This window comes from Rhipicephalus microplus, chromosome 3, assembly GCF_043290135.1.
Source record: "Rhipicephalus microplus isolate Deutch F79 chromosome 3, USDA_Rmic, whole genome shotgun sequence".
In the NCBI taxonomy this organism is placed as follows: Eukaryota; Metazoa; Arthropoda; class Arachnida; order Ixodida; family Ixodidae; genus Rhipicephalus; species Rhipicephalus microplus.
In genome coordinates this window covers 25,308,725-25,336,183 of record NC_134702.1, presented here as the reverse complement: position 1 = coordinate 25,336,183, position 27,459 = coordinate 25,308,725, and the positions used below count along the sequence as shown (strand labels likewise).

The following is a 27,459-nucleotide window of genomic DNA, read 5'->3' as shown; positions in this document are numbered from 1 at the left end:
GGACACCATATTGTAATGTCGTCAGCATATAAAGCGTGTCCGACATTAGGAACTTTAGAAAGGCTTGCCGACAGCTTGCGCATGGCTATGTTGAATAGAAGGGGGGAGATAACTGCCCCTTGGGGAGTACCCCTTCGTCCGAGTTTGAAAGGCTCCGAGACTGATTGTCCCAATTTTATTGCCGCCGTCCGACTCTCGAGGAAAGATTCAACGAAGGAGAAGAATTTAACTCCCAGGTTCAAAGCCGATATCTCCTTAAGAATATAGTCGTGTTTGACAGTATCGAATGCTTTAGTGAGGTCCAGTGCGAGGACCCCTTTTACATCTTTGCTTGGAAAGTCAATTATGTGTGTTTTGAGGAGGAGCATGACATCTTGCGTGGAAAGTGAGGGCCTGAAACCTACCATATTATATGGAAATAGGTCATTCCTCTCGATGTAGCGCGATATCCTGTTGTGTACTGCATGTTCTGCTACTTTGCTAAGGCAAGAAGTAAGGGAGATCGGGCGGAGGTGATCTAAGCTGGGTGATTTACCTGGCTTGGGGATTAAGACCACTGTGGCCCTCTTCCAAGTTTCTGGTACGACGCCCTCCTCCCATACCCTGTTTATCTCCTTCACTAAGGCCTGAATGGCTTTATCATCCAAATTTCTTAAGAGCCGATTCGTAACTCCATCGGGACCTGGAACAGACCTTCCGTTTAGGCTATGGAGCACTTCCCTGATCTCAGCTTCCGAGAAGGGAGCGTCCAACTCTGGGGAAGGCACACCCTCATACCGGTGGGGGACAGAAGTTGAGCTCTGGCTAAGCGGGAGGTACTTGTTGGCAAGTATCTGAAATTGGGAAGCTTCTGAGATGCCTGCCATTTTCTCCTTATTAATAAGTCGGTCTATGGCTAGTTTCTGATTGCCTTTGGATTGTCCATCATCTAGGAGGTGTTTGAAGAGGGTCCATTTGCCTCCTTTGCGCATTTTCCCGTCCGCAGCCGAGCAGGCGTCCCTCCATTGTTGTTTATGGAGTTCGGAGCAGTGCTCCTCAATATGCCGATTGAGCTCCACAATCTTTTTCCGTAGCCTGCGATTTAGCCTTTGTTTTTTCCATCTCGCGATGAGAGAGCGTTTGGCGTCCAGGAGGTGCGCTAACCTTGCATCCATCCCCGGAGCATCAAATTCTGTTACTATTTCTTTGGTGGCCTTCTCGACATCCTTCTGGATTTGTACAAGAAGTTCACTGAAGGTGTCATGTACTGACTCATCTTCACCTCTGATTTGCCTAAAAAGGTCCCAGTCTGTATATTTATAGGTTCTTGGGGGTGGTGCTCTTATTTCCATCCGGAGTTCTATGATGCTGTGGTCGCTTCCCAAGTTCTACTGTAAGTTGGACCACTCGACCACCGCATTTCTAGTGAAGCTGAGATCAGGCATCGAAAATGGCAGCATATCCACGGAGTGAATGATGGATAGTGGGGCGAAGCATTCGTCCGTTCATGCGTCCGTCTGTGTGACCGTCCATGCGTCTGTTCGTGCGCCCGTCCCTGCGTTCGTTCATGCATCCGCCCCTGCGTCCGTTCATGCGTCCATCCATGCATCTGTCTGTGTGTCCGTTCGTCCATCAATTCAACACTTCAAGTCCCACCATCTCGCATCTTTTTATCATATATTCCCCATATAGAAGCACCGCCATTCAGTGGACATTCCAAGGACTAAACGAGAGGTGGCACACGCACACTTTCTTACGGCTTGCGCTTCGGGTCTACTTCCCACCTTCAACCACCTTGAGTTCATGGTATATACTAGTTCACTGTATTCATGACACTGCGGCCCAATGCTCGCTAAACCTTTCTAAAACCAAGGAGGTTACGCCCAGCGAGTATAACGTAGCAACCTTTTCCTGTCAGATAGTGCTCAATGTACATGCTAGTAGCTGCTAATGTGAAATGAGAGACAGAAGGATTCAGCTTTTTAATTTCTTACGGCTTGCGCTTCGTATCTGCTTCCCCCCTTTTACCACCTCGAATTCATTCATGGTATATACTAGTTCATTGTATTCATGACCCTGCGGCTCAACGCTCGCTAAATCTTTCTAAAACTAAGGAGGTTACACCCAGCGAGTATAATGTAGCAACCCTTTCTTGTCCGATAGTGCTCAATGTACATGCCAATGGCTGCTAATGGGGATCGCAGCGTGCGCGTTGACTAAAAGCCGAATGCTCCTGTCTCTCATTCCCCATTAGCAGCCATTGGCATGTACATTGAGCACTATTTTTTATTGTTCAACAACGCACAGAAGAAATCTCTCACCGGCACCACCTTGGAGGTCAAATGTTATACCTATTTCGGGTATGTGTCACTGGTGGTTACGTACTACGAGGGATGCACAAGCCACGCCATAAGGAGCTTCGCCCCTAAAAGTCTTACTGAGCATGCTCTGTTGGGCAACTGGGCCCCCAACCTCTGACGTCACTGCGGCAGCCTTTCGGCCTTGAAATTTAGTCGGCGTTGGTGAACTCCACGATCGGCTCTCGCGGAGGTCACGTGCTCATCGCGGGATCCATGTGCCGGCATGTGTTAAAGAAAGCACTGCAAGAGCGGGTTAGTTAGGGAGCCTTCATGTGCGCGCGTCTCCGTGTTTTAGGGTGGTGTCAGCTTTTGACTCAACCACTTGCCGCGAACCGCAAAAAGACAATGTTGCCAGTCCCGGTGTCCGTGGCAACAGGCGCCATGTTGGTTCTTGCGGCCAGGCGTTCCTGCTCCGTCGCACTGCACCAGCTGCATGTTGGCGCGGGTGTGCAAGCATAGTTATAGAGGAGGCTATGGTGCAAGCTGCGGTATGAGCTGCGTTTGATTACCCCATAGACGTAGCTTCCGCTACGACACCATCCTCGTGCTAACCACACATAAAAGAACTTTGAAGTCTATTTGCCAGGGTGCTGCGTGCCACAATGCAAAACCACCTGGAGACCTTCCCGCTTCCCGACTTGCTCTAGCCAACGGAAACGCTGGGCTACACAAGTGAAGTGAGACTGCTTGGAGGCGACTACTTCTCGCCGTGTTTGTGAGGTGAGTACCCGTTGTACTGCAAGTGGGTTGAGTATATCACCGCACACTTCGTGAAATGGCTGACTTAGCCATGCAGCGAAAAGCAGTTTGAGCAAAGTAAGCACGACAACGTGCACAGTATAATAATGAATTAGGCTTCGTTCGGCTACGCTGTGCGAGCGGAAGATGGTTGAGTATGCTTGTTTATCCTTGTAGTCGAAGCGCAGTTCCTCAATCGAATGATATGACTAGTCGAATGTGTGGTCCTGCATGCATTCACTATCTGCACTTTGTCGGTTTCCGAAGCCGTCGCTACATTCGTCGCGGAAAACGCCAGGCCCGTAAACCACCTACAGACGCTCCCGTTCGCTTCTTCTTTTTCTGGCAGATGTTCGCATTCCTGCAATTTTACCTCGGTCGCTGAGGAAGGGCATTGGGAGAGGTAGACAGACGAGCCGATGAACGCGTTCCCTGTAGGCGCTTGTCTTGCACAGTTGCAACACAACTAACTTTTTGTGCGGCTTGCCATGGGGTATTCGTTCTTCGCTTCCATGACACGCGCAACCACACCGAAACTCGCTCAATAATTGCAAACAGGACTTCTCTTTAATGACTTAGAGTGCGACAGATTTACTGTTCGTGTCCGTCCATCCTTCTGTCTATCTGTAGGTCCTGAACGGAGCAGTATATGTGCACTAAGCAAGTCGGTTGTGAGCCCATAACTCAAATATGCCCTATGTCGTGCATCGTTATTTGTGTCGTCTTTTTGTTTTATAACCTGACACATGATTTGATATCGTAAACTCTGCTTTCATTTAGTGCTTGTAGAGAAAATGTGTATGAACTCTGTATATGTGGTCGGAGCCGTGCATGATTTTTCGTCTTATTGCTTTACTCTAGGCCCGCTGCGAGGGTACAAGCTTCCAGCAAAGGAGGCAGGATGGTTTGAAGACACAAGGCCAGATGCCGTTTGGATGCTGTTTGCAATAAAATCTGACCTGGAAAAACTTGATTTGTCCCTCGTTGCTCCCCTTTGCTTTTCTTCTAGCCTAATATACAGGCTTGTGGGCATAGGGGTAGGGCGGTGCAATGTGATTGAATGCCCTACTTTTTCGGGCAATGCTTACAGCTTATAAGGTTTTTAAGCAGTCATTGTATAGATTCGTTCGCAGGAACTAAACTTGCTGTAGGAAATTACGTTACGGAGAAACGCAATGTTTAGGGTATGAGAAGCAGGCTAGCTGAGCTATTCGGTTTACAGAGAACATCGGGAGCTACCCGGTTGTTTGTTCTGCCTTCACAGTCGTTACGAGTTCCATCATATAAACAGCATGGTTTCGAGCCTTGAACTAAGAGGCCTTTGAGGTATTTGCAGTGCTAAGGTGAATATGCTTCATGAATTGAAGTTCATTCATAGTGACATCGAGATTCTCCCCCTCGCAAATATATGCTCCCTAAATAACCTCACTCCACCAATGTGGTGGGTCTACCAAGTGGGAGACACGAACTGTTTTAACAGTATTTTATACAAATTCGAGTCACGAACATGTCGTTCCTGTTCTACCAAACCACGGCTAACTTCAGAAAACAACCCTTCAGCCTTCAGCACTTGCTATACAAAAAAAAAAAAACCCTCTTCTCGTTCAAACCCACGCTGCCGTCAATGTAAATGAGCGACCACTCAGAACCAACATGGCGGCCAGTCAAGTATGGGGGCCGTTTTAGCCAGTTGTAAGCAACCATGATCGGAGTTGTCACCACCCTAAAACACGGAGACGCGCGCACATGAAGGCTCCCTAGGGTTAGTGTTACATAAATTGTAATTATCTCAGAGTAGCGTGCGAATATCAATTAGCAGAGCATTCTTTTATGAGGACATGACGCGGTTATCCTCCTAGTCGCAATGTTTCATTGCAAATGAGATAAAGGGGCGGAGAAAAGTCATACAGGGAAGAACTTGAACCGAACTGCTCAACGAGTGCAATCACCGCTTCGACAAGCTCTGTGTGACGTCATAGCCAACTTTGAAACAGTTAGCTGGGCGCATTGCCATGGTATTGCTCCCCATGTTCTGTCATTCGATGACACAGGAAGGGCGTTGCGCATCGCTTAGCCAGTTAACTGTTCCCGCAATTCCTCAATATGCCGCCGCAGTTATTCCCCGAGGCCCGTGCCGAGAAAGAAACGCTACAATGGCCACCATGGCGCATTAGTAATTCTTTCCATCAAATGTTAAATGCGAAGCATTTCTTAGCGAACTTCGGCAACTTTGAGCGTATCTATCTATCTATCTATCTATCTATCTATCTATCTATCTATCTATCTATCTATCTATCTATCTATCTATCTATCTATCTATCTATCTATCTATCTATCTATCTATCTATCTATCTGTCTATCTATCTATCTATCTATCTATCTATCTATCTATCTATCTATCTATCTATCTATCTATCTATCTATCTATCTATCTATCTATCCGCCTACGACTTTTAGCTCTCCTGGCCGTTTCGATAATGGTATCGATACCAAACTTGGTATGGCATAACATGACTGTATAAAGAACATATTTGACTAGTCATAACATGAAAAGCATGACATATATGTCATGAATGTCATGATTTACATGCCATGGTCCTGCAGCTCTTGTGGTGGTTTCGTTCACATGGCATGTTGCAAAACTGGTATGGTATGACATGATTGCATGGCGAACACAAGCGACAGACCCTAACATGAAAATCACGACATGTGCGTCATGTAACAACATGACTACACGCCACGCTCATGATGCGCTCGCGGCCGTTTCGCTAGCGTCACATATACCAAATTCGGTATTACGGTACGTGAATGGATGAGCAAGGTATGATACTGGTGCAAACATGATAAACATGAGATGCGTGTTATGTAACAGCATGACTACATGCTACGCTCATGATGCGCTCGCGGCCGTTTCGCTAGCTTCACATGTACAAAACTCGGTATTACGTGACGCGAACCGACGACATAGATAAACGACATCCAAAGATGATAATCACGACATGAGTGTCATGTAACAACATGGCTACATGCCACACTGATGATGCGCTCACGGCCGTTTCGCTAGCTTCACATATGCCAAATTTAGCATTACGTGACGCCAATGAATGACTAAAATATGTGACTGGTGCAAACATGATGTCATAAGATATGTGCCATGTGAAAACATTACTACATGCCACAGTCAAGGTGCCAATACATTTCTACGTGACGCGGTGCGCGTGCTCGCCGGCGTTAATTTCGTCGCGTCACGCCGGCGTTGCCACGCCAAGCGCCGGTCCTGCCATGTACTCGCAGGCGCGCGCCGCGCTGTGTTGCTTTGACGCGTGCGCGTTTCAGCGCGTCCGGCGTCCCTCCGTCACGATAAGAGGGATCCCCACTGTACGCGGTATCTGCCTTTTTTTGTTTTTTAAGTGTATGGAGGCACTTAAAGGCCTTTGATATTGGTTCCTGATACCTAGGAGAGTCGCTTCCGGAGGAAGGAAGGAAGCAAGGAAGGAAGCAAGAAAGGAAGGGAGGAAGGAAGGAAGCAAGGAAGGAAGTAAGGAGGGAAAGAAGGAAGGAAGAAAGGGAGGAAGGAAGGAACAAAGGGAGAAGGCAGGGAAGTTTACCAGAAAGGCATCCGGTTGGCTACCCTTCACTGGGGATAAGGTAAGGAGACAAGAAAGGTGACAAAGGGAGAAGGGGAGGAGGAGTTCACCATGAAGGAAGCGGAAAAATTAGGAGGGAGCTTTGGCTTGAAACCTTAGTAATAAAAAAGCACGTAAAGGGGAGGAGAAATAAGCCCTGGTCACATGATAGTGAGTGAGTGAGTGAGTGAATAAACTTTTATTTGGAGAAGCAGAACGCGATAGGCAAGCATTAATACTGAACCGTTCTCTTTGTTTGCATCTTCTGTGTGCGCTAAGGGGCCTAATCCTACCTCGGGCTTAACGCGCTATGGTCGGGTGGGGCGACGTCAGAGGAGATTGGCTTGCCAAGATTAGCGGAATCACATGACGCCCCCTCAATGGTTTATTAAAAAATCACGTCCACGGAGTGCATGATGATGCGTGGGGCGAAGCGTCCGTCCGTCCGTGCATCTGTCTGTCTGGCCATTCGTCCTTCCGTCTATCCATCCGTGCCTCCGTCCGTGTACCTGTCTGTCTGTCCATCCGTCCATCCATCTAGTGAAGACTCCAAGTACTGCCATCTCGCGTCTTTTCAGCATATATTCATCATATAGAAGCACCGCCGTCCAGCAGACATTCCAAGGACTAAACGAGAGGTGGCATTCGCGCACTTTATTACGGCCTGCGCTTCGCGTCTACTTCCCACTTTAGACCGCCTCTAGTTCATGGTTGTATACTAATTCACTATATTAATGGCACTACGCCCCAACCTTCGCCTTGCTAAAAACCAAGGAGGTTACGCCCAGCAAGTTTAACGTGGCAACCCTTTCTGGTCAGATAGTGCTCAAAGTGCGTCCTTCTGATACTAGTTTTTTTTTTCAGCATGCATCAAATTCAAAGCAAACTTTATTGAAGATTAAGTCACCAATACTCGCCTCAGTAAGTTATTTCAACAGAAACAACAATCTCTTTATTTACGATTAATGTGCGCGGGTTTCTTCTTGAATCGAAAAGGGTGTGTGAATGCCTCTCCTCTATTGTCCGGCCGTGGAGGAGGCTACCTACTACTACGACGACTACTACATACATCGCGGACGCACGACCCACAGCATAAAGAGCTTCGCCCCCCCCCCCCAAAAAAAAATTTCTAGTACAAATAATCTACGTAATTGGATGCTCTCAAACTTTCCCAGCATATTGACGCTCGCGTACGTGTTAATATTCAAAGTGCAATTCAGCCTCTAAACTCCAGTTTCATGGTCCCTATTATATTACAATAGAGTAATTTAGAACATTCACACTTCTGTTATCCGTTAGTGTATTTTCGCATGTGTAGATATGGCTACTCGTCTACGCCCCGCCACGGTGTTCTAGTGGCTCAGGAATTCGGCTGCCGACACTCAAGTCGCGGGATCAAATCCCGCCTGCGGCGGCTGCATTTCCGGTGGAGGCGGAAACGCTGTAGGCCCGTGTGCTCAGATTTGGGTGCACCTTAAAGAACCCCAGGTGGTCGGAATTTCCGGAGCCCTCCACTACGGCGTCTCTCATAATCATATGGTGGTTTGGGGACGTTAAACCCCACATATCAATCAAAGCTCCTCGTATGCGTATTTGCGCTGCTGACTTTGTAGGCTAAACTAGGACACTTCTGAGCGAAGTGGGTGAAGTTTCATCTCATCGCAGCCACACTCCTCCCAACGCCCTCCAAGTGATGCTCTTACGATCGCAAAGCAGCGCCAAGACCTGAGATTAGGGGAGCGGCTTTCGCAATCTGGGGACGTGATACGAGTACGCTTCTTTTGGCGAGTGAACCATGTTAGCTACCTAAAGAAAAGGAAAACAACTGTTTTTTTTTAGAAAACAGCGAAAAAGCAGGTCAGGCTGCTGTACAGATAAGAAAATGGTTTATGCATATCGATCTGTCGAATTGTTTCCAAAGCACATTACCAGAAGCTCGAAGGTGAAATACTATCACAGGTTGACCTCGCATTACGTTTCAACTAGCACTTCTGAATGTCCCGGCCATTAAATAATGATATGCTCTGTTTTACTCCCAGTTGATTAACGCGTGCATTTTCTCGGGCTGACATGAACTCCCAACTGCAACACGGGAACTCTATATTAGCGAGTTCCCTTGAATACGCGCCACGCGCACTTCGGGAGCGATGTGCTACGATGCATGCGAAAACGCTGACACTTCTTTTTTCTAAGTGATAAATGATCATACGACGACGTGAATATAGGCACCTTGACAAGACACTCACTCGTCCAAGTGATTTTCCGACGCGTCTGTTTTGAGGAATGCCCGTGTCCGTTAAGCGAAGTCAGCCAAGTCGGTCTCCTCAGCGCTATATATACATATTATGAAGTCTTCGTTTGGAAGACCTTTATTAGGCCCGAGGAACTGGCAGCCGACAACTGAGATGAACGAACCAAGATGATGATGCTACGTCACAACGATGAGGATGCATGAGCAACACGTGATAATGATGATATTGTACAGATGAAGAGGATTGGTATACTATATATATATATATATATATATATATATATATATATATATATATATATATATGTGTGTGTGTGTGTGTGTGTGTGTGTGTGTGTGTGTGTGTGTGTGTGTGTGTGTGTGTGTGTGTGTGTGTGTGTGTGTGTGTGTGTGTGTGTGTGTGTGTGTGTGTGTGTGTGTGTGTGTGTGTGTGTTGTGAAATGAAGCTGATGATATTTTGCGTGCGGGGAGGAGTCCTCTGACAAGTGTTGTCGAAGGAAGACAACCCATCGCTTACGCCGAATGCATCTTATAACGCCAAGGTTTCAAGGTTCGAGCTTCATTGCAATATTGTAATAAGTTATTGGCTCATAAATGGTGCTGGCGCTTCACAAAAGTCACAATTTTTTTAAAGTCATGGCAATCGATAGTGACATTTTACTACTTTCTTTCCATTTCTCTTCGTATGTTTTAAAAAGTAAATAAATAAATAAATAACGAAAGAAACGTGAATGATGACACGCTATGTGCTATACAGCCAGTGGATAAGTAACGCAGGGTTCAGTTAGAACGCACGTTCGAAATGCAGAAAGAGCACTCTTAGCGAGAGCAGTGGCTTCACAACACTTTTGGGTTATGGAAAAAAAAAGAGGAATGTGCTCAGGCATCGGTTACATTGTGCGAAACATCATTTTTGTATTTTGATTGCCAAGTGAATGCAAGGACATTAAAAAAGATAGCTTCATTAGCTATAGCATCATTCCGTGTTTCTGTTGAACTTACAGATCGCGCGAGCGGTATTCAAACTATAAATTATGTACATATACAGTCGGAACGCGAATTCGGTGCTTCTGAAAGAAACGGCTTGGAATAAAAATTTATGCGGCTTTGGCTACGGCTTTCATCTATACTACTCTGGAAGATTAAAACCGCTCATTCATTCCATTAAGTTCACTTTCTAGACACCACTGTGACGGCAAGTTCACTTCAGTCAGTCAGTTCACTTTCCAGAAGCCAATATGCCGGCAAGTTCACAGAGTCTAGTTAGGTGAGACAGTCTATGTGTTTCATTCATTCATCCAGTCAATCACCGACATTCAGTCTGCCAGCCAGTTGACTTATTTGCGGTTCGTCACATGCCAGTTGTGTTTTCAGTCGTACAGGCAATCACTTCAACTCATCATATATTAGTCGAGAAGCGCATGTTGGGGGATAGTAGGTAAGATTTTATTTTGAAAACCTAATAATATTGACGCACGACAGACGCAGTATTCAAACTACGCGCGCTAGTTCGTGCGCCTCCCAAGAGACCAGCGGCCCGATGATGAGACAAGAAAAGGCCGTGACGGCGCGCGCCTCCTCAGCACGGAATTTTGACGAAAAAGAAATGGTGCACCGCTCGAGGGCTTCTGGGAGATTGATTCCTTTTGCTGATCGCCTGTTAGAAACGCTGCTACATTTTCCTTTACTTTTCGGGCACAAGTTAGCCTCAATAAACAGTTATTCTCACACCGACTGGATTCTGCGTAACAATATTATCTGGGAATTTACATCCCAAGATCACGATATCATCAGATTGTGAGAGGCACTGTAGTGGAGGGCTCCGGAGAAATTCGGCCATTTGGTTCTCTTTAGCGTGCGCTGACGTCGCACAACAGCACATGACCCTATACCATTTCGCCTCCATCTGAATGCGACCGCCGCGGCTGGGGTCGAACCTGCGACCTTTGGCAATTTGAGAATTTAAACTGCACTGTCACTGGGAAAAGACACCAGTCTTCTGATTGTGTGCTCTGTTGTCTCGTCCAGCATAGTTTGTTTCCAAAATTATATCGACTGGTCAGTTTGTAAGTCAGTTCAGTGCTGTCAGTCGGTGGGTCATTCTATATGGGTTCCTGTAGTTGTCTAGCGTATGCTGTGCTGTTTGCACTCAGTCAATCTATAGCTGCGTCTTCAACCACCCAGTCACTTCCTCAAGCTCAGCGTCGACTAGTTAGTCTGTCAGCCAGTTCAGTTCTGTCGGCCAGTCAGTTTTGTTCACGGCAAGTTTAACTCCATACCAATTGTCAACAAGCCAACTGTGGCATTTACACAATCATTCTAGTTGCGTCTTCAGTCACTCAGCCAGTACAATTCAGCGCTGATCAGTGTATCTGGAAGTCAATTCAGCCCTGTTAGTCAGTCAAGTAAGTCAGTGCAACAATAATAATTTACGTTGTGCGGTTCTACGTCCCAAAATTATAATATGAATATAAGAGACTCCATAGTGGAATGCTCCGGAAATTAGGATCACCTGGTGTTCTCTAACCTGTGCCTAAATCTCAGTATCCGGGCCTCTAACACATCGCCGCAGTATCTAAACAAGGACAGCCATGGTCGGGATTCGATCTCGCGACCTTCGGATCAACATTCGAGCAGTCATGTCAACGTTTGATCAGCCAATTAGATGCGACATTCCCGGAGTTCTTATATATCTCCCAAGTCTGTCGTAGTGCGGAGCAAAACGACTCGGAAGTCGGTTGGAGGTGGATGTGCCGCTCTCCTCCTTACCTCTCTTCTGCTCCTCGCTACTCGAAAATCGCAGGATGCGTGCGATAACTATACAACAATTCTTTATCTCCCCCCTTCCCACAGCGTCACAGCGCAGTGCGAGGGAAGGGCTTTCCTGCGCGCTGCCGCGTCTTCGGAACCAGCTGACGCTCGCTGTCTCAACCGAACGATGGCGGAGCAATGTCGTCGAATGAGCTTTCCTCTTTCTCTTATCGCCCGCATCCCCGCGCAGTGACTGATAAGAAGCGATTGTCCCACTTGCCTGTCGTGCCTTACGTCGCTTTTAGTCTGCGGAGGACCATGTACGACGCTGTCTGGGCGTGCTGCCCTTATACCTAAAATGCGAGCGTTGTGCGTCGGCATTTCTTCCCATTGCAAAACTTCGCTGCCGAAGCTGATGCAGCCTGAAGTTTGTGCTGCCGATAAGAATTGACTCACCATTAGCACGCGTCACGAAACGCTCAATTGGAATTAAGAGATTTTATTTATGAATCCACAAGCACCCTTAATATTATACTTCACGGAAAAGCGTGCATGTGTCCCAGCGAGAAACTGTACCAACTTAGAAACAAAATTAGAGCTCCGCCACAAGGGCGAAACTGTGCCTACTTTGATTGATTGATATGTGGAGTTCAACGTCCCAAAACCACCATATGACTACGAGAGACGCCGTAGTGGAGGGCTTCGGAAATTTCGACCGCCTGGGGTTCTTTAAGCCGTGCCTACTTTAGTATCATCTTTTAACTGACACCTTTAGCATCCGACCTGGCGCAACTCAACCAAACACTGTCTAGAAAACGAGGCCGCTGCAGCCGGTCAAATGAACCTCGTGCCGTCTATAGCTTCGATGTAAACTGAGCGATGGGATTACAGTACGTACAAAGACATTAGCCGCATGCCGGTCGTTATCAAGATAGAATGCGCGCGATCGACCGTGCCCAGCCGCACTCCAGCCAAGATCGCCGGCTGCTCTTGCACACTTTCACTCGTACATTGAGCACACTATGTGCGTGGTGCTGTCATCAATCTTGGAGTGCCCATATAAGTGTAGCCGCAATCAATAGTCGACGCGGAAATAAAATAGTCTGCTACGGTTTCTGCAACAAAGATACCCATGTCATACAGGAGTGCAACATTAACCATACTCTACCCTATTTAAACCCCTTGTTTCTCTTCAGAATCATTGATTCTCAGGTTTTGACAGGAGTTAACGTAGTCGGCTCACTCGATGTCCTAGTGGAGATGAATGACACCATCTGCGAATGACATATTGCGTTTTCTTTTTCGCAACATGCTGACCTTCCGCAAGAGTGTGTTTCAGGCGCGGCATTAATACATGATTGAGGAGGATACGGTGAGCGCGTAAGGTAAGAAGGACAGGAAACAGTTGCCGCAGGTAGTAATTATTCCGACACTGTTATTTTGTTAAACTTACACCGACGACTTGCGACAAACTGATACAATTGAAGCCATTCATTCGTTCAGTTGTTGATGTCACTTTGGCGTTATGGTAATCAATCTGTGTTGTAAGAATTGATTTTGATTGATATGTGGGGTTTAACGTCCCAAAACCACCATATGATTATGAGAGACGCCGTAGTGGAGGGTTCCGGAAATTTCGACCAGCTGGGGTTCCTTAACGTGCACCCAAATCTGAACACACGGGCTTACAACATTTCCGCCTCCATCGGAAATGCAGCTGCCGCAGCCGGGATTCGATCCCGCGACCTGCGGGTCAGCAGCCGAGTACCTTAGCCACTAGACCACCGCGGCGGGGCGAAAGAATTGATTTTCATCTTCAGTTTTTCTTGCCTTCGTACAACTGCCCTCAAGAAGGCTCGTCTCCCCCTACCTCCCTCCCGACGTCTTTTTTCTGGGGTAAACAACTCTTACAACTATAGTCCCACCACATAATTTGCATCTCTGATTTGTGGCGGCGCCCACTCTTTGAAATGAACCCTGAGTAGAACTAGTATACTTGCCTCACGAGCTAAACGGCGATGTAATGAAAATGTCGCACACGCAACACGTAGACGTGTAGACTAAAGGTTCACGAGGACTCGGTGATCCTTTCGTCCATGTCTTCGCGTTGTGTGCGCAAAACTTTCGTCATGCCGCCAAACCTACTAGCCCGCTTTTCCGTATTAAACGACCGCGTTGATCAAGCTTTTGTCTGTTAACAAACTGACGCTTTGCCGAAACTCGGGTGCAGCCACTGCTTAAGACCGCAGTCGAGCGTCCGTTTGTGGCCGAATGCAAAGGAAGCAAGTGCTACACATCTGTTGAAAACAGGGAGTGCGGGTATAACACGCAGTATCAGTCTTCGTAACGAATACGCGCATACTCGGAAACCACTGCAGCAAACACGAGTTGTAGCAAGAGAGCGAGACGCTTTCGGGCTGATAAGAGCAGCGAGTACGCAAAGGCACCAACCCGCCGCGAAAGCGATGCTCGGCAGTGCACACGTATACATGGCTGTCGTCTTAAGTTGCCCGTAAGCGATGACTCTATCAGCTCCTCCTCGCTGTTTTGAGTCTCGCGTGCGCTGATGCAGTCTCTCCTGCACTTTAGTCAGTTGTCCGGGCGTCTGGAACAACACGTCAATGGGATCAAACCTTCTACGTCGCTATAGCACGCCATATAACTGTCTCTTCCAAATCTCGCCGCTTTATGTCAACTTCTGCGTGCTCTTCCAGCATCGAGTGTTTGTCTGCGATAAGGCATGCCCTATAAGCTTCGCTTGCTTGGCCACAACGACGCTAGGCAGGCACAAAATGTAAAAAAAGAAGAAATAAAATGAAGGAAAAAAACTGGCTGAATAGACAGACAGAAGCAGAGGTCCATTAGGAAGGGATGCGCGTTCTTCCTGTTGTTCCGAATGGAGGTTGTACACTGACGACGGAGATATCGTTTGTGCACCGCGTAGAACGGTGGCATGCTTTGACACAACCGGCTACCGGATGAAAGTCTTTTTAGGGCTCAGCCCTTCCTACTTCTAATGAAGTCGATATGCAGCCGATCTCTATGACAGCGTACGCAGCTTCCAAGATATGTGTGAGTTTATTGCTTTGTTGCACTTGTTCACCTGGTGGTGGTTTATTGCTTTGTTGCACCTGGTGTTCTGTTGCTCTTTGAAGTTTAGTACTTCCGCTTTCCCGAAAATCCAGAAAACATGTTTAAAAAAAATGCACAGCATGGTATGAAATCGGCCATTCTGGTTCAATCTGAGCGTTATATTAAATACATATACTACCACATCACAAGTTCACGAAAAATTCTGGGCATGTAGCAACCTGTCAGAAAAATCAATGAAAATTGTTTATTGAGGTCATTCGAAGAGCAGACGCTTTTCTTGTAGGCAGCTAGGATCGTTGCGCCACCTGGCAGAGCAGGTCTCAACCACGCGCTTCTTTCTATGTAGACTCCGAGATCCACTTTGGCATCGCGACGACACACAAATATGAACGCCGACGTGCGAAGGCCCCTACGAGACACCGAAGTCATGGATTAGGGTCGCCTCAAAATTTTTCATAGTTCTAAGCTTTCACGTAGTGACCCACTTAATATCCAAGCCATTATCTCCATGAGCACGGCCGCTACATAAAAAAGAGGTGTATGCAACAAACGGTGTTTTACGTGGATACAGTGTCATGTGTGTCTTCCATCCATTTTCTGTAACACCTCATGATGACGTCAACGATGTCAACGGTATTTTATAACGGGATTCAACTCTAAATTATGGATAATCTTGGCTAACGATGTATATCCGCCGCTTTAGCAGTCTTGTTTTCATCCGATCTTACATGCCTATTAAGGAGTAATTTTTTTTTAACTTCTCGTCGCCGTCTGCCCTTTGTTTTCATAGCCGTAATCTTCGTAACAGCGGCTTATCTCGAAGTCATTAGTCGCCCATTTAACGGTTGCTTCCTGCCTGCGAGCGTATACTTATATCGCGCGATAAACCTGCTTCTCTTTTCAAAGAAGGAGCAGAGAAAAGTGGTCTCTGAGAAGGGTTGAACCAGTTCGCAGCTCGTCTCGCCCTTCTGTGAACTCTCCTCGAGCGGTCCACTTCGCGCCCTCTTCAGATAGTGGCACACGTTCGCCTTCTTTTTCACGTGGTTTTTCGAGTGATGCCTCTTAGGCATATACGCTGCTGGAGATATACACGGCCTTTCGTCTTGGTTGCGCGACCATAGCTCGCGTTTGTCTGTTACTGTAATTTTTATAATAATAATAATAATAATAATAATAATAATAATAATAATAATAATAATAATAATAATAATAATAATAATAATAATAATAATAATAATAATAATAATAGCCGGGGTTTTTTTTACGTGCCGGAACAACGACATGATTATGCGACACGCCGTAGTGGAAGCCTCCGGAAATTCCGACCTCCTGGAATTATTTATTGAGGTCATTCGAAGAGCAGACGCTTTTCTTGTAGGCAGCTAGGATCGTTGCGACACCTGGCAGAGCAGGTCTCAATTACGCGCTTCTTTCTATGTAGACTCCGAGATCCACTTTGGCATCACGACGACACACAAATACGAACGCCGACGTGCGAATGCGACGTTCTCTCACGTGCACTTACATGCAGTATACACAAGACGACTCTATAGAACATGTCGCATTGCGACCGCGGCCGCGACTTGGTTCGAACCTAAGACCTTCGGCTCAACAAACGAGCACCGTAAACACTACACACCGCCAACGCGATGTTTATTTATTATTTTTTTTGAAGTAGATTCGTCTGCGTTGAATACTTCGATTCGAGGTCTTGCGGTGCGTTTCGCGTATTTCGTGCGCGCGCGACGACTACCTGCGACGTATACAGCTTAAAGAGACAAAAATGCTTCGCCGGTACCTTACGCTATAGATTGCTTGAGACAACTCGAAGGCGTAAATATCATCTTCCTCCTCCTCATTATTTATCTTCTTCTCAGTCATTTGGATTAACCCCTCCCCCCCGACCCGAAAGCTTTCCACACCTAACGTCTGCGGTGGAGGCATCTCACGATCGAAATGATCGATCGATTGATTGATTGATTAATTGATTGATTGATATGTTGGGTTTAACGTCCGAAAACCACCGTATGATTATGAGAGACGCTGTAATAGAGGGCTCCGAATATTTCGACCACCTGGGGCTCTTTAACGTGCACCCAAATCTGAGCACACGGGCCTACGACATTTCCGCCTCCATCGGAAATGCAGCCGCCGCAGCCGGGATTCGATCCCGCGACGTGCAGGTCAGCAGCTGAGTACCTTAGCCACTAGACCACCGCAGCGGGGCTCTCACGGTCGGAGGCGTCTCAGCTTGCGGCACGTCTAGCCTTATGACGTCACAAATTAGGGTGACCTATGACGTCATCGCATGGTAATTTCTTGCATTTGGGAGTTCATTTAGGAGTTCAAGTATTTGGGAGTTCATTTAGGAAGTTCAATTATTTGGGAGTTTATTTGACAAGTGACTTACCATGGAACCTACGCATTGACACTATAACTAGCAGCGCTTATACGGCACTTGGATTAATCAGACGCAACTTACATTTTGCCTATTCTGCTACTAAACATTTAGCTTACAATACTCTAGTCCGCTCTGAACTTGACTACGCTTCCCAAATATGAAACTCCCGCCAGGCTTACTCATAAATAAAAAAAGAGTGTCTTCGAAACGAAATTGCCCTGTTTCATAACAAAGAATTTCTCTCCAACTTCTACCATAAATTAAAAAAAAAGTCTCTAAAATTGCCATGTTTGCAGTTCCGCAGATTGTTCTCATTTCTGTCCCTCTTTTATAATCTCTCTCATAACGATTCGCGACTCTGTGCACTTTTTTTTTTTTAAACCTACCCATCGAATATTCGCTCGTCTGGACCACGAATTCAAATGAGGACCTTTATTTGCCCGAACAAACCTGTTTTTATATTCACCATAACTTCTTCTTACTCATTGGAATCAACTGCCCAACGACATTCTTTTTATGAAGAACCACGAAGAATTCACTCACAAATTAAAGCTTCGCCTTGGTGTTTGAGCGACTTCATAAATGTGCTTCACATGTGCATGCGGTTAAATAGTGCAGCGTTCACATATAAAATATGCCCTTCGTCGCCGTCAAAACAACTCTGGACGGAGTCTACGAGTCGTTTTTACTAGTAATCGAATCGTTCGAAAATAATACGAATAATATGCCGACTGTCTTATTCGTCACGGAAGTTTTACTTACGCCTCCCTTATAAAAAATAAGACTTCGGAAATAAGACCCAATAATAAAAATTAAGGAGCAAAACTTTCATTTCTTCAGCGATCACCAACTCTGTGATCAGCGCGCTTTACCGAATGCAGTCTTTTTTTTTTTAACTAGTCACGACTATTCGAGTCGGTCGAGTTCGGTCGAGTTGGTTCCGGAGCATTGCAGTCACGTATTGACAAAGCGCCATCGAATAAATACTTAACTCAAGCTTTGAGCTGCACCCGCAGGTCGCGGGATGGAATCCCGGCTGCGGCGGCTGCATTTACGATGGAGGCGGAAATGTTGCAGGCCCATGTGCTCAGATTTGGGTGCACGTTAAAGAACCCTAGGTGGTCAAAATTTCCCTTCACTACAGCGTCTCTCATAATCATATCGTGGTTTTGGGACGTTAAACTCCACATATCAATCAATCAATCAAGGTTTCAGCTGAAGCGTACGCGCGCAGTTAAATTAATTGCAGAAGTGCGTAGAAACTGTTATACCGCGTATACGATAGCGCGACATCCTTGGCCTTCATAAATTTCGATTCCCCCTTTGACGCTTGCAAGTTCAGCTTGCGTCCATATGCCTGTTACAATGCATTCATCGCATGTATGCTCATGCATGTTCGTGCACATGCATATTCCTTACTTATGGTTTTAAGTTTATCCTTGTATTACTATTCGTTCTCACAGTATAACAGTGTAAATTCCCCTGGCGGCCATGTTGTTTAAGAGTACTTTAACGTGTCCGTAGTGCACATTCATATATTTAGGTGCGCTGATGCCCAGAGAACCACGGGTTGCATTATTGAGAAATAAAATATGTTTGAACTGCGGTTGTGTGCACTACTGCTTTTACTGATACCAGAATCTAAAAAAATCTGCCAGTGACCGTTCAAGCTTCATTCAAAAACAAGCGAAACAGAGGTATACAGTAAAACTACAGTGTTAAAACGAGCAAACGTCAAGAAAATTAGCCGACGTAATTGAGTACACGTCACCGCTGTCTTAGGTATGTAGATGTTGACTATAGGTGTCGGCTATTCCTAATACTTAGCATGTGCGTAGCCATACGAGGCCGGATTCAACACCACCGCCCTGAAGTGCTTCGTTTTGTATTCGTACACGCACACATATGACATAAAAGCACGGGCGTATACATATAGATCAGTAGAGACCCCCCCCCCCCCTCCCCGCACGACACTCAATTACGACAACGCTCTCGAACCAGTGACTAAATGTAAATAACCATGACAATCGAAAATTCTCCGTTTTGCAAGAGACTGTAGCTGAGTCATCGACTGGTCATTATGTAATGGCCTGTGTTGTCCTCGTCTCTTACAAACGGGGGTTAAGGATGTCACTGTAGAAACCAAGAAGAAAAAATGGACATGATGCGGGCACGTAGCGCATAGGCTAGCACAACCGCTGTTCGTAAAGGGTAACAGACTGGATTTCAAGAAAACGGAAACGCGTAAGGGGGAGACAGCAAATTAGGCGGGCGGATAAGACCAAGAAGTTTGCTGGTACAGCGTGGCAGCAGAAGGCACAGGACCGAGTTGATTCGCGGAACATGGGAGAGGCCTTTGCCCCGCAGTGAGCGTAGACATGATGATGATGATGATGCTGATGATGATGCTGATGATGATGCTGATGATGATGATGATGATGATCTATTTGTGGCGCAGGCCCTTTCCTGATGGCATATCTTACCCTTCTCGTGGTGTGCGGCATGCCCATGATCTGCATCGAGATGGCTGCCGGTCGGGTAACGCAATCGGGACCCATCGCTGCCATCGCCAAACTGTGTCCGCTCATGAAAGGTACAGTATACTGTCACGTTTCCTCTGTATACCTCCCCGCTTCATTTAGCCTCGCAGAAGAAAAAAAACTACTCGTAAATTAATAAGTGTTGTGTTTTACGTCACAGAACCGCGATATGACGATGAGAGACGCCGTAGTAGAGGGCTCCGGAAATCTCCACCACCAGGGGTTCTTTAAAGTGCACCTAAATCGGATTCCACGAGCTTCTATGGCAATTTTCCGCGATCGAAATGTGGCCGCAGCGGTCGGAATTCGACCCCGTGACCTTCGGGAGCAGTCAAAAATCACCATAACTATGCATCATACCACCATGGTCGGTTACTTCTCTTATAGCTTAAACGTGCACCTGGGTACTGAAAACGGATAAAGGAATCACGCAACAACCGTGTAACTAGCCTTCTAGAGTGTGCTTTCGCTTCCGAGTTACGAAACACGAAGTAAGTTGGCGATATTGTAGGCCTCTGTTGCCATCAATCTAACTAAAAAACCAAATAAATGAAATAAAGTTATTTACTGGAGATCCTAACTCAGTCTTTGGCAACAGTGCCTTTTTTGGGGCATCTTGTAAAACGTTTTGTTGCGTATTGAAATTAGACTAATTGATTGATTGATTGATTGATTGATTGCACGGAACAATAGCGCGCTCACGTCATGCTTGTTTCTACTGTGATGTTTGTTTGCATAGTACACGTGCGTGCGTGCCTAAAACCCCGACGACAATTTACAAGTGTAGGGAACTATGCGAACGACGACGAAGCAGCATGAAACGGCAAGCCACAGCGTTGGTGCACGCGCGACCCGAGCTTGCGTTTGTTTTGTATTTTCGGCCTGTTGGCGTTCCTCGCTCTTCTGGCGTTCCTCGGCCTTCCAGTAGGTCTGTACGTGAATAAACTGCGTGACATCTGGTGGAGGTGTGTGGACTCCCGTACAAACCTGGAACTTCGCTCCCGTAAGCTTCCCCCTCTACGTGACACGAACATGGCCACCGAGACGCCTCTCCAGGTGGGACCTTCGACCGTCCATGTCACTTGCGGTGCCGTGTATCCTCAACGAGACCCTCCTATCTTCACGGGCTCCACTGAGTCGGACGTCGAAGATTGGTTGGCGAGGTACGACAAAGTCGGCGCAAGTAACAAATGGGACGACCCAAGTAAGCTTGGCTACGTCACATTCTACCTTGCGGACACCGCGCAACTGTGGTTTAATAACCACGCAGCTGACATTACTACGTGGTCTGCATTCAAGGCGGCTATTACGGACGTCTTTGGACGACCTGCGGCACGCAAGCTTCAAGCCGAGCACCGTTTACGTCACCGTGCGCAGCAACCAGGCGAGACCTACACGGGCTACATTGAAGATGTGTTGCATCTATGCAACCGCATCAACTCTACCATGCCTGAGGAAGAAAAAATCAGGCACATATTGAAAGGCATTGACGACGGCGCCTTTCAGATGTTGCTCGCGAGAAATCCCCCCACCATTGCTGTCCTCGTTTCCCTCTGTCAAAGCTTCGATGAATTGCGTAGGCAGCGCGCAATTGCTCGTCAAGCCATCACGACGCCAGACACGCTCGCAAGCTTGCACCTAGCTGCCCATCCTACCGACCAGCAGCCGCTGCTTTCGACAATCAAGGACTTCGTCCGCGAAGAGGTAGCGCGCCAGCTGTCACTGCTGCCACTGACACATGAGCCCACGCAAGCTTTGGCACCGGACCTCCAACACGTCATTCGGACCCAAGTCGCTGAAGCCCTTCCGCCGGTGCATCAGCAACCACCAGTCACAACGCCTCTCACGTACGCCGCCGTCGCTGCTCGGCCTACGCAACAGCGTATGCCGTATGCTCAACCTGCCACGCCACCCTATGTCGTGCCTACAACCCCAATTGCGGCGCCGTATCCCTACGCGAGATCTCCAGCTCCATTTTACCGTCGCTCAGACGCTTGGAGGACGCCAGATAATAGGCCCATCTGTTTCGCCTGTGGTATCGCTGGACACGTCGCCCGCCACTGTCGCCGAGATCCCCCTCCAGTCGACGCCGTGGGCCGGCCAATGGCGTCGTCGTCTAGGACGCCATCAAGGTACACCACTGACGGTCCTCGACCCTACGCAAACCATCGGTCACCATCGACACGACGACGCTCCCTGTCACCTATGCGTCACCGACCTGCTACGGAAGAGGGAAACTGATCGCTGCAGCTCCGGAGGCAACAGCTGCATACAATTCGAACTGCTTAAGGCCTCCATCTTTCTCGCCGCAAAACGTTATTGACGTCAATGTTGAGGGGACCGCCGCACAAGCGCTTATCGACACAGGGGCCCACGTTTCCATAATATGTGAGCCCTTATGCCGCAAGTTGAAAAAGGTGACGACGCCTCTTTCGGGCCTGATGCTCCACACGGCCAACTCGCAGTGCATAGAACCTACAGCTGTGTGCACTGCACGTGTCATTATCCAAGGTGAACTTTATGCCATTGAATTTTTTGTGCTGGCATCCTGCTCCCACGAAGTCATTCTTGGATGGGACTTTCTTTCGCGTCATCGGGCCATCATAGATTGCTCACGTGCAGAAGTTGCCCTTACACCGCTGCCAACCTCTTGTTTTGTGGATTCTCTTCCTGAACCTTACAAACTTGTCGTTGTTGCAGACACGGAAATAGCACCGAGAACATCCGCCCTTGTAGCCCTGACCTGTACGGCCGCTCCTGCCGGAACTGTTTTGTTCACTCCGTCTGACGTATTTACCCGCCGCCGTAGCCTACACCTGCCCTTTGCCGTACTCACCGTGGAATCCGGTGCTACCGCCATGCTCGTCGCGAACTCGCTATCGTCGCCAGTTACCTTACTTCGCGGAGAATGTTTGGGTAACATACAAGACGTTGACCTCTTGCGCCCTCTAGAGTTCGCCGAACACGCACCTCACCTCCAGCTCAATGCTATGACGCCACCTGTGGCCACAGTGCCCGCGCCAGACTCATTCCAGCCCTCTGTTGCCGCTGAGCTATCGCCGACACAAAGAAGCGAACTCTTGTCCCTTCTTCGAGAGTTCCGTTCTGTCTTCGATTGCGCTCAACCATCTTTGGGTCGCACAGCGAACATCACGCACCACATTGACACCGGTACTCATGCTCCCTTACGCCAACGACCATATCGAGTTTCAGCGGAAGAGCGCCGTATTATCAACGAACAAGTCGACGACATGCTCAAGCGTGGTGTCATCCAGCCATCGCAGAGCCCTTGGTCGTCCCCTGTTGTACTTGTGCGCAAAAAGGATGGGTCTGTCCGATTCTGTGTCGACTACCGCCGGCTCAATAAGATAACTCGGAAGGATGTGTACCCGTTGCCACGCATCGACGACGCTCTCGATTGCTTGCAAGGGGCAGAATATTTCTTCTCCTTAGATTTACGCTCAGGATATTGGCAAGTTCCAATGGCTGATCCTGACCGATCGAAGACTGCATTTGTAACACCTGATGGGCTGTATGAGTTTAACGTCATGCCGTTTGGACTCTGCAACGCCCCAGCTACCTTCGAACGGATGATGGACACCATCCTTCGCGGCTACAAGTGGAACACGTGCCTTTGCTACCTAGACGATATCGTCGTTTTTTCTCGCGACTTTTCCACTCACCTTGTTCGTCTTCGTGCTATTCTCACGTGTCTCACCTCTGCTGGCCTTCAACTTAACATCAAGAAGTGCCATTTTGCCGCACGTCAGCTCACTATACTGGGTCATGTCGTCAGCAAAGAGGGTGTTCTCCCGGATCCGGCGAAACTCCGCGCCGTGGCCGACTATCCGAAGCCCAATTCCATCAAGACGCTTCGAAGTTTTATCGGCCTGTGCTCATACTTTCGTCGATTTGTGCGCAACTTCTCTTCCATCATCGCGCCTCTTACCAACCTGTTGACAACTTCCAAAGGCATTTATGCTTGGTCAAAAGAGTGCGACGAATCCTTCACCACGCTTCGGCGGTTATTATTATCACCTCCAATTCTACGACATTTTGACCCTGATGCGCCTACGGAGGTCCACACCGACGCCAGTGGTGTCGGTCTTGGTGCTGTATTGGCTCAACGAAAACCAGGGCACCAAGAATACGTGGTCGCTTACGCGAGTCGAACCCTCAAGAAAGCCGAGTGTAATTATTCCGTCACGGAGAAAGAGTGCCTCGCAATTGTCTGGGCTTTGACAAGGTTCCGCCCATACCTTTATGGCCGCCCTTTCGAAGTCGTTACGGACCACCACGCTCTATGCTGGCTATCATCGCTCAAAGACCCGTCGGGGCGCCTTGGTCGTTGGGCGCTTCGCCTACAGGAATACGACATTCGTGTTGTATACCGATCCGGCCGCAAGCACTCCGACGCTGATGCGCTATCCCGCTCGCCGCTACCGGCTGACCCAGCCTCCTTGTCACCTTCTTCAGCTGTCATAACATCAATCGACTTCACAGACATGGCATCGGAACAACGCAAAGATGTGTGGATTTCCCAACTCCTCGCCTTTTTGACTGATCCGTTAGCTAATTTAGTGTCATGAACTATCCGCCGTCAAGCCACACATTTCGCTATTCGAGACGACCTACTCTATCGGCGGAATTACACGTCTGAAGGTAGGAAGTGGCTGTTAGTGATACCCAGCCACATGCGCTCGGAAATCTGTACTGCTTTCCACAACGACCCGCAAAGCGCTCACGCTGGCGCTCTCAAAACGTACAACCGTCTACGTCAGCGGTACTACTGGCGCGGCATGTACACATTTGTCCGCAAGTACGTACGTGCTTGTACTGCATGCCAGCGACGTAAAGTCCCACCTCAACGCCCTGCCGGTACACTTCAGCCTCTGCCTTGTCCAGCGCGTCCGTTTGACCACGTCGGTATCGACTTATACGGACCACTTCCCACGTCGTCTTCTGGAAATAGGTGGATAATTGTCGGCGTGGACCACCTCACGCGTTACGCGGAGACAGCAGCACTACCCGCAGCAACCGCGAGGGAAGTTGCGTTTTTCATCTTGCGCAACTTTGTTCTTCGCCATGGTGCTCCCCGCGAACTTTTGAGCGACCGGGGGCGTGTTTTCTTGTCTGACGCCATTCAAGCGTTGCTCGCTCAGTGCAACATGGTTCATCGCCTGACAACAGCATATCACCCGCAGGCGAATGGCCTCACAGAACGATTTAATCGCACTCTCGGTGATATGTTGACGATGTACACAGCTTCAGACCAGACTAATTGGGACACTGTCCTTCCATTCGTCACGTATGCGTATAACACCGCTACGCACGCGACAACAGGATTCTCTCCTTTCTTTCTGTTGTACGGACGCGAACCATCGTGCACGCTGGACACTATCCTCCCATACACGCCCGACTCCTCTGAGTACACTGCAATTTCTGATGTTGCCAGGTACGCAGAAGATTGCAGACGATTGGCCCGTTCTCTGACAACCGAGGACCAAGGCCACCAGAAGCTACGGCTTGACACCGGCCGACATCTCTCTACTTTCACGACTGGTGCTCTCGTTTGGCTCTGGGTTCCACCGAGCACTCCTGGCCTTTCGTCGAAATTACTGGCACGATACCACGGGCCCTACCGCATTCTCGCCCGTACGTCACCCGTCAATTATGAGATTGAGCCATTGACACAGTCTCATGACTTACGCCGTCGTGGCCGAGAAATTGTGCATGTGAGTCGCCTGAAGCCGTATTACGACCCCGCTATAGTGACTACGCCTTAAGTCGCCAGGTTGGCTACGCTATTCACCGGGGGCCAATGTAGGGAACTATGCGAACGACGACGAAGCAGCATGAAACGGCAAGCCACAGCGTTGGTGCACGCGCGACCCGAGCTTGCGTTTGTTTTGTATTTTCGGCCTGTTGGCGTTCCTCGCTCTTCTGGCGTTCCTCGGCCTTCCAGTAGGTCTGTACGTGAATAAACTGCGTGACACAAGCAGTAACAACGCCGATTCGTGAACTGCTTCCGTTCGTCGTTCATGAGTAAGTTCAGTGGAAGAAGATCGCTTACAGTGACGAAAGAGAAAAAAAGAAAAAGAAACTCCGACGGGAAATATTGCCGGAGGCACCATTTCGACAAGTGGACTTGGTCAAAGCAACATCTTTGTAAAATTACCCGCCATGGTGGTCGAGTGGTTAAATGGTGCCTGATTTTTCATGACCCGAAGTTCATGCGATTGAATCCCGTTCATGGCAGCCGCATGTCGGTCGAGGCAAAATGATAGAGGTCGGTCTGCTTAGGGTTGGGTGCACGTTAAAGAACCCCAGATGGTCGAAATTTCCAGAGGCCTCCACTACGGCGTCTCTCATCTATCTATCTATCTATCTATCTATCTATCTATCTATCTATCTATCTATCTATCTATCTATCTATCTATCTATCTATCTATCTATCTATCTATCTATCTGTCTGTCTGTCTGTCTGTCTGTCTGTCTATCTATCTATCTATCTATCTATCTATCTATCTATCTATCTATCTATCTATCTATCTATCTATCTGTCTGTCTGTCTGTCTGTCTGTCTGTCTGTCTGTCTGTCTATCTATCTATCTATCTATCTATCTATCTATCTATCTATCTATCTATCTATCTATCTATCTGTCTATCTGTCTGTCTGTCTGTCTGTCTGTCTGTCTGTCTGTCTGTCTCTATCTATCTATCTATCTATCTATCTATCTATCTATCTATCTATCTATCTATCTATCTATCTATCTATCTATCTATCTATCTATTTGGAATTACCCTCAGGACCAGAGGCATTATAGAGGGTAGTTGTAGATTTAAAAAAAACAATACAAACGTGGTTCTGTAAATACAACGTTAGCTAAAAAATAACAGTGCAAGTTGTAACTATACAGGCGATAATCAGACTGTTGATGAGAAAGCATATTAACGCGGTAAAAACAAGTGACAGTAGCAGTTTTAACTGAACAAAACAAGAATCAGACAGTTTGCCAAGAAAGCAATTACATAACTGGTTAGTTCTGCAACAATACATTCAAGTTTAAAACGTCATGAAAATGAGAATGATGGACGGTGGTCGTGGTTGATCCTGGAAGATTTTCCCAGTCTTGTGAGGTTCGGGGAATGAATGACTCGTAACATGTGTGAGTTGAGCATCGCCAGATTCCCACCTTTTGGGGGATGGTCAGAACGAGGGGAGATGTAAGATGAGGGAGAATAAGGTTACCATGCAGGATATGGATATATCACGCGCGGTTTTGGGACGCAAAACGACAACTATTATTACTTTGACAAAGTTTATGCCTTTATGAAGACAATTGCATTAGTGTATAGTATAGAAAGCGTATTACGGGCTTTACCGTCGTATTACTGTATACCAGGGCGAGGTTTCCCTGAAGCCAAGTTTGTGCGGCTTTTTTTCCCCCTCATCTGCCTCTCTTTGCTATGTCGAACATGTGGGTGTAAATGGAAAACAATAAATCAAATCGAATCAAGTCAAGTCTACTCGTCCAAACATTTGCTCCATAGACATGATAAGTTCAAGGGTACTTTCGTCTCTATGACAAGAGGTATATAGGGAACGCGACAAGAAGTCATGACGTCGGAAAGACGAAACGAGGCCGAGAACAGCGTTTCGCAACGTAAGCTGGTTTGAATGATAGTTTGGAAGAAACCCAGTAAGTAGACGGCGCTA

The 27,459-nt window shown here is 47.6% G+C and overlaps 1 protein-coding gene across 1 annotated transcript in view; it reads left to right on the top strand.

Moving 5' to 3' along the window:
* LOC119180194 (sodium- and chloride-dependent GABA transporter 1) overlaps positions 1–27,459 on the top strand; it is a 97,611-nt gene that overhangs the window by 39,820 nt on the left and 30,332 nt on the right. The window contains exon 2 of the mRNA XM_037431340.2: positions 19,658–19,792. Within this exon, the coding sequence (XP_037287237.2) occupies positions 19,658–19,792 (135 nt within the window). The remainder of the gene's footprint in view (positions 1–19,657; positions 19,793–27,459) is intronic.